This window comes from Notothenia coriiceps, unplaced genomic scaffold (genome assembly GCF_000735185.1).
Source record: "Notothenia coriiceps isolate Sejong01 unplaced genomic scaffold, NC01 NC01_scaffold00013891, whole genome shotgun sequence".
In the NCBI taxonomy this organism is placed as follows: domain Eukaryota; kingdom Metazoa; phylum Chordata; class Actinopteri; order Perciformes; family Nototheniidae; genus Notothenia; species Notothenia coriiceps.
Genome location: NW_011346592.1, coordinates 59,961 through 68,262, shown reverse-complemented (window position 1 = coordinate 68,262; position 8,302 = coordinate 59,961). Strand labels below are relative to the sequence as shown.

The 8,302-nt window shown below is 38.5% G+C and overlaps 1 protein-coding gene across 1 annotated transcript; it reads right to left on the bottom strand.

Annotated features, from left to right (window-relative positions):
- Window positions 1-2,301: 2,301 nt before the first annotated feature.
- On the bottom strand, window positions 2,302-3,713 carry LOC104948181 (protein phosphatase 1B-like). Its single transcript, XM_010774343.1, has 5 exons — window positions 3,561-3,713; window positions 3,049-3,166; window positions 2,848-2,962; window positions 2,654-2,717; window positions 2,302-2,478 (listed from the first exon to the last, which is right to left on the bottom strand). Exons 1-5 carry the CDS (start codon window positions 3,600-3,602, stop codon window positions 2,446-2,448), a joined length of 372 nt encoding a protein of 123 aa, XP_010772645.1. The 5' UTR covers window positions 3,603-3,713; the 3' UTR covers window positions 2,302-2,445.
- Between the last annotated feature and the right edge of the window lie 4,589 nt (window positions 3,714-8,302).

The following is an 8,302-nucleotide window of genomic DNA, read 5'->3' as shown; positions in this document are numbered from 1 at the left end:
CATTGATTAAATTAGCTGATTTGACTTGTTCCAGTTCAGGTGACATATAGCGGTGAAGTTAGTTTTAGGTTGGATATTCAACAGACATCACTGTTGATATGGAAGCTATAGATAAAAACTGAATTGAATAAAGAGTGTTGTGTCATATTTGTCCAGTGTAATCCTAAAATCTGGAAAGGACATGAAAGCAATTGAAACAAACTGAAATTGAATTTTTTGAGCATAGTTTTGACAAAATGTGTTTGCATAGCCATAGAGGAATGACAATAACATTGTTTTTTTGTCATTCAAATAGTTATTTGTTATTAATTGAAATTTAAGAGTAATAGCCTCACATGTGAGCTAACTGACCCCTGACTTCCAACAGTCTGTGAAACTGAGTAGGCTAGTTGATTATCTAACCTAAAAACTGACTTCACTGCGGTAATTGATATTACTACTGGTCCTGGAGCCAAACCAAAAGCAAATGTGCACATAAACACATCAAGAAAGTAATTTAAACACAACAAAAATGTCTTCTAATGCTGCTATACAAACAACACAATGAAATGTTATTCTACTTATATTTACTTATATTTACTCTACTTTATATATTTAGAGATGGTGAACAGAAAACAAGCGGTTTCTCCAATTTCCAAGAGATTTGCATGCTTAAAAATACTAGGTAGACTTAATTGTGTCTCTAGGGAGGTTAACTGCATATCTACTGTCATATTTTATTTGTATATATGCTGCTGTTTTTCATATAATTCTGACATCCCTTTGATCACATTAGAAATTGAATTAGTGAGACTGATTATCCTAACATCACATCATTTGCTAGTTGAGGAGCCGTCTTGTGGCCACTATAAAACAGCTGCTTTTATTCAGCATTGCTTTGGACTGAAATGCACCAGCTGGCCAGTTCATGTTCAACTTTCTTTGAAGCAACACCAACCACTTTGTGCCTATGTTGTTTATCTAAAAAAAACACATATCACAGTCATTACTCACATTGTCTGTTTGAAGTTTCAGGTTCCTTTTTCTGCTTTTCCGACTCTTGTTCCTCTTTATCTTTGTCCACAAGTGTTCCCAGCTGAGCAGCAGCGTCCTGAATACTTCACTGAACTGCCTTCTGGAGAGTGAGGAGGTGAGAAGCACACACACCAAAAAAGTACTCTGCTCTCTCAATTAATACAGAGGTGCTGAGCCTTACCACACCCTCCCAACACATTCTAAAGAACACATGACTGCCAAGCAGAGCCCCCTGAAGACCCTCATCTGGTAGTTTTGACCCTATTTTTAGTAGTATTACTACTGCAGACAGGCTTTTGGATGAGATTTATGTTTTCTTTACTCTATAGTTTTTCTGTCTGAATGGATTACACACTTTTATTAAGGTTTTAATGAAGATGATTATACAAGCAAAGCCATTGCCATAGAATGAGGGCTATAAACTTTAATCATATATTATTGTTTATAATAATATATTTGAGATATTTCTCTGTATGTGTAGAAAAACTGAAAAAAACAAGTTTAATGTGCAACTGTTTTGATAACTCATCTGAATAATTTACTGGAAACAAATTTGCTGTTTCCAGTTTCCTAATCATGTTTAAAAAAAATTATGGATAAATCAAAAAGTAAATAATATTTTTTTAATAGTTCAAAACCGCAACTCATAGCATATCAATTTAAAAATAATTAAGCAAACTATACTATCAGTGGGTTCTGTACAAATCGGTTTCCTGCAAGACATTCATTTCTAAATCACATGCTGTTGTCACCTATCACACCTCCTCTCTAAAGAGCCATAGGCGTCCACATTCAATGACTAATTTGTGCTAATTCCTGGGAACATCTCGTCTTCTTTACCCAAGTATTTCCCTCAACTCCCCCTCCATTCCCTATAGCTCCCTGCTGCGTTCTTTCTCCTTTTGTTTCTCTCCCTCTGGCTTTCTTCTCTTATTGCACACGTTCAGTTCTTGCTGTAACAAGTCATTGCTATTCATGTCACCCTCGCTCTCTGACAGCATTGTGCAAACTAATTGTTTACTGAGAGATACTGCGTTCCATCACGAGAGTCTCTGATGCACGTGTAGCCCACGTTTGAAGCACACATTGAAAGGTGAAGCACGTGTGTGATGTGTAGCTATGAATAAGGAGTGCCAGATCCTTTGTTTGCATACAGTTTCAGCCTCACAGCCATGTAAGATGAGCTGCGTTATCAGTGTTTCCCCTAGGATGGAGTCATAGCAGCGGTGCTAAGGCAGTAACAAAAGACAGTATATAAATATTATACAAATAACACAAGACAGTGGGTTTTGATTACAATTTGACTTTAATTGACTGGATCACAAGTGCTCGAAAATCAGCTTAATTTAGTGCTCATCTAAAATTGACAAAATTGCTGGTCTCCATGGAGATATTGAAGATGGTGATGATACTGTTTTCAGGGAAACGTCTTTAGTTTAAGTCTTCCTCTGATCCTTCGGTGTCCTGAAACACAACAAATAATTTTACTGACATTGAATAACTACATTGTAGAGTTCACTGTATTTTCCAGCGGGAAATACTTTTATTAAAAATCGAATCGCATGACTCAATGTTTAGCTTAGCATCTAAAGTTGTTTGAGTAATTCTAATTTCAAAGCATCAGATCCATATGTCCTACCCTAGGCTCCCGGGATCTGACAGTCATGGCGTGTTTCTGATATGAAGAGATGATGCAGTCTCGCCTGGTAAGAGAGGAACAGTGTTATTATGCCAAAAGGTGTTCTGTTCTATTACTGTAGCTTTTCTGTAGGACATAAAGTATTTTTTTTTTTGATCTGATTTTGGTGGGTGGGATAAGTTGCTCAGGCTCACTTGCTGGTGATGCCTCCACCTGGTGGGAGCCCGGGAATCTCTTGGGCAGCCAGAAACTTGATCACATACAAAAGGTCAGGTTCATCATCTTTGGACTTCATTATCTGGACTATTTCTGTGAAGGTAGAGAACATTATTCTTATTAATCAAGAAGCAACAGTTGTTTGAATTTGTTGTCTTCTTGTTGGAGTAGAGAAGCACCTTCCACTTTCATATCAATATGTTTCTCCAGCTCTGCATCCTGCTGCAGCGCCTCCTCTGTCACCTTGGGGGCGCCAGGGAAGCAGACGAGGATGATGCTCATGTTATCCAAGCTGCCCTGCAGAGGGAGACAGAAATATCAGAAAAGACTGACAGGAGGAAAGGTTTAAGTTTAAACAAAGAAAGCTGGTTTCTAGTTACTCTGCATTTAAAGAAACATATAAGAAGTATATAAGTTACACTTTGGGACTTGTTATGCAGTATGTTAAACTGTTCAGGTCTAAGGGAGATCAGTTGTGTTTTGGACAGTATATAATTCTCCAATGTTGTCACGGTTGAGAACTTATAGAGGATGTTTATATTGCTAATTTGCAATTGATTTTTAAGTCTGTCGCTTTAGGAAAAATAATATATTAAGTAGCCAGGCCATTATTAGCTTACTTCAAATGTATGGTATTAGTGTAAACACCTACAAACGATTGATGAAGTGAACTAAGCCTGTTGCTTCTCACCTCAAAGGCATGACTAGTGAGGCTCAGTGTGTACTTGAACATGAATACTTTCAACGGTACTGTTCAGTAAGCCTTGCTGGGAGAAATAAATAGCAGGCCATCCCAGCCTGGATAAAGCCTCTGAGCTTGTGTGTACTGAGCGGTAACACTGAGCTCCCTTCTACAGACTCACACTCACTCTTAATCCGAGCCATGTTTAGCATTTCTTCCATCCTATCCCATGTCTTGGGATTCCGTAATACATCTATTTATAGACGGGCTAAGGGCTCGTCAGTGTTCAGATGAGCGGTTTACTAACAAGCATTAAGAGAAGTCTTCTTACATAAATCCATCATGTCACAGAGGCCATGCCCTCAATGTACACCTGTACCCTGTGCCCGCTTCTTAATGTAAATCTTCCCAATCATATTATTATCTGTTGTGTGTTGTGCTGAGTTTGGAGTAATGCTGAGCTAAGACTACAGCAATATGACTACTGTTCTGTACAGCAGATTCAATTAATATATTGTATGGTCTAGTCTGCTTTTAGGAAACATGTATGAGACTGATGAGACCAGTATTAAAAACAATCTAAATTGAGTGAGAATATAGAACGCCTGTTCCGAAAAACACAAAATAAGATTCTTTACAGAAAATAAACAATTAACGAGAGGTTCCTAGAGTTGATTGACAAACGGCAATTCATTCACATGAAAGTTTGAGACAACAATTGTAGAAAGGCTTCATTCAGGAGGCTGTGGCTCAGTGGGTAGTGTGCTGGACTTTGAATCAGGGGATAGCAAGTTCGAGTCCCACTGCAGTCAGCATGTCGTTGTGTCCCTGGGCAAGACACTTCACCCCAAATTGCTCCTGTGGTGATTGTCCACAGTACTGAATGTATGTAAGTCGCTTTGGATAAAAGCATCTAACAAATGACATGTAATGTAATGTAATGTAATTCAGCCACAACCTGTGTAATGGATTAGGCTGGGCTATATAACCTCAATGAATATTATGCAACCCAGTCTCATGGCATTTCGTGTTATAGTCACAAAATGTATCTATTGATTCGTGTTCACCAACACGATTTCCCCATTTTTTTTCAGGTCACACAAAACGATTTTAAAAGCAATGTAAATAATAACAAATTAGAAGGAAAAATATTTTTTTTTTAAAATACAGATTTCAGTATTCTGACACAGAACCATTTTAGAAGCAATGTATTTCTATTGGTAGTATGTTTCGTGCCTGCACCAAATAATAACAAATTAGAAGGAAAAAAAGATTTAAAAAATACAGATTTCAGTATTCTGAGGCTCTGAGCCATTTCTTTTCCTCGCAGNGGTGTTACACAGTCACAAGATGGAGAATACTGGTTCAAAGCAGTATACAATGTTCTGTTTAGATTAGCGACGAGCATGATAATTTCTGACGTGGGCTTTAGCTAATCTAAACAGAACATTGTATACTGCTTTGAACCAGTATTCTCCATCTTGTGACTGTGTAACACCCTCTCTTGTATATAAGCAAGTGAAGGACACTGTTCGGGGAACTAGTTGTACCATATGCTCTGTGTGTGATGACTACTTCAATTCGTGAAGGATAATAAATACATGTATCCTGATATTGAAGCTCAAGTGACATTTTGATAACAAAGTTCAATCAGTAAGACTATCTTTAAGCTTAATTCATTCAAATGCTTTCTCTCTCTCCTGCTGTTCCTTAATAAGCTAATATGGGTTCTTTCTTCAAATTCAGTCAGACAACTCACATGTTCTTAAGTTTATTATAGCAGCATATAGTTTGAGTTTGGCGTCTCGGCTCGGGCCTCATCACTCCACAGATTTACAAAGAACATCAGTGATGATTAGATAACTATCCCCCGAGCCTACAGGGGAGCTGGGGTGGTTAATTTGGGTTACATGGGTTAAATGGCTGATTACATAAAAAACAGTAACTGGACTCACCAAATCCACTGCAAAAACTCTGTTAAGAACATAAATGCAACGTAAATCCAGTGCAGATTGCGCAACACTTTACTCGCTGTCACTGTCCTCCTCGATAACGATGTCCACCCTTCCAGGTTTTTTGGTTTGCATTAAGGAAGACCAACGCTATACTGATATGTCACAGTAACGGTAAACCACAAGAAAAGTAAGTCCAGCGGGTCACAAGTTGAATACATATAATACGGTAGTTCTATTATGCCTTTAAGCCTATACGTTTAACCCATAAGAACCCGGACCCATTTCTACTTTTGGGGAAATTAAGGGGAACGTCATTTAGACTAAATAGACACATTTCTGACAAGTAACCCCCCCTAGTGTCAAATATCTGGGCTTTAATGGTAAAGTCACTCTTATTTATAACTTAATTAACAAGGATGATGTTTTGGTTTGCATTTGTTTGAACATACTATGAATTGAAGAATAAAGCATATGTTAACTAAATATAATTGAATCAGCTAAATTAACTGACCAGACCATAATCATATTTCTAATTGTGCATATATGTCACTCCGGGTTTACTGTGAATGTTTAGGGTTAAAGTCCCGATGTGACACCATGTGTCACAGCAATATTTATGGCATTTGTTTCAGATCAATTTCATCAAGAAATGTTTCCACAACAGTTTAAATGTAATCAGAATCAGAATACCTTTATTCGTCCCACAGAGGGGACATTTACATTTGTTACAGCAGAAAAGAGCCGAAGAGAGCTTAATGTTTAACAAATGACATGTCATGTAAGCATTTTTATTCTTAAATGGCTTGAATATTAACTTTAACAACAAAAAACCTTTCCAAATCTAGCTAGTTCTGTTACATGTTTTAGCCTGACACATGGACATCTTGGACATGTTGTTATGGGAAGACAAAAGCAAATGACAAGGACCATGACCCCAGACTGTTCAGTGTGTGTCACTTAGGGACTTCATGAGATAAAAAAAGGCTAAAGCTGTATAAGGAACTTTCCAGAACATTTAAATTTCATGTGTCACCCGTGTCTAAGCAATTCTGTCTGCCTTCCGTGTTCCTGTTGTTATTTACTTCCTCTCTGCCTTCTTCTGATGATTTATCTGTTAGTTTGTGTGTTTAATTCCCATGCATCAAGGTTATTTTCATGTATGTAATTGTTTTTCCTGCACAGTGTAGAGTCTTGTTGTGATGAGAGGGATACAGGTATTTCATAAAAAAAACGTGCTCCCTGGAGAATAGCTACAGAATTGATATCAAAATTTAATCGGAGCTGATCACAAGTTGTCATAGATGATCCAGTCATCTCGATGAGCGTTCGGGCTGTGAATAAACAACTTGTGTTTTACTTTTAGGCTGTCTGAAGGTATGGACAGCTATCAAAGCTACTATACATCACATTAAGAACGATGAACAAATGAAAGTCGGACACAAATATATAATTTAAATGATTTATTGAAGTTTGCAATGTTTTGAACAGGCATCCACACAGTCACCTACTTTGTAATGTTCGATACCTCCCTGTAAGCGTCACGAGATCGGCCTCTCACCCACAACCTCACATACGAGTACTGAATGTGCAGCAAAGTGATCTTAGGAAGGCAGATATAGCAAAAGATGAACGTAAACGACAAACGAGGCGATCAACATGTTTCATTCCTGGTAAGTCAAAAATGGGTCCTCAATCTACACGCCCCGGATTCCTATGACGAAAATAATAGAATGTCGCCAGTTGTCATGACTCAACTTACACTGCAACACCGGATATAAAACTGAAACTGTAGAGCCCTGAAAGTCGGACGAAAGTCGGACGTGTTTTGCTGGAGCATTTTGCAGCACCTCAGCGCCAATGTCGGCATCATCATCTGCCACGTTTGCCTCCATTTTGTTCACGACTAGATGACTAGGGCCTACAGCGCCGACTAGTGGTAGAGGTAGTCGACTAGTCGATTAGTTGGTGAAACCCTAACGCAGCAATAGCAAGTGAACACAGCAGTGGCAGCAGCAGCATAGCAAGGCAGAGGCAGGAAGACCTGGCAGCTTAAATAGAGCGGCATGTTTAGGAGAATGTGTTTGGTTGGTTGTAAGAGGGACGAGGTGCGTCACGTGTTAATGTATCATTGGTGCTCGAGTTGACTGCCTGAACTCGCAGGCTTCGCCCCATTTAAGCAACTTAATTCTATGTTGTCATACTTTTAATCTGTTTTCCTTCCTGCTGTCAGCTCTCAGCTATTCATGAGATATTGGAGCTACCCTCCTCCGCCCCATCGTCGGCCTCCAGGCATCAAACCGTGTGCCCATGATAAGCTCATCAGAAGGCCACTCCTTATCAAATCCAGATCTTAAGCGTTCTCTTCATCCCGTCAGAACCACCATCCTTGTCCAGACTCATATTTTACTTACAGCTTCAACACTCCCATAAAATATATGATGTCACAATGGGGTCTGATTTGCACAATCGATTCATATTTCTCATCCTTATGTGCACATGTCAATACAAACATGTATTTATTCTTAATTAAAATAAAAACAAAGTATAACAGGAATCCTAATGTCACAATCCTGTCAACAATCAATTACATGACTACTAACTTTCTTTCATTCTGAAACTTGAAATGTTACTTACGGACGCTTCCTTTTTGATTGTTTTAAACACTAAAATAAGCTTTTGACATTTCCACATGACTACGGACAACCAAGCAGAACACTGCGCGTTATATACTGTAAATGTTCCCCAGGACTCCAGGAGTCAAGGTTGATGTAAGGGGTTGTAACAAGACAAAAACAA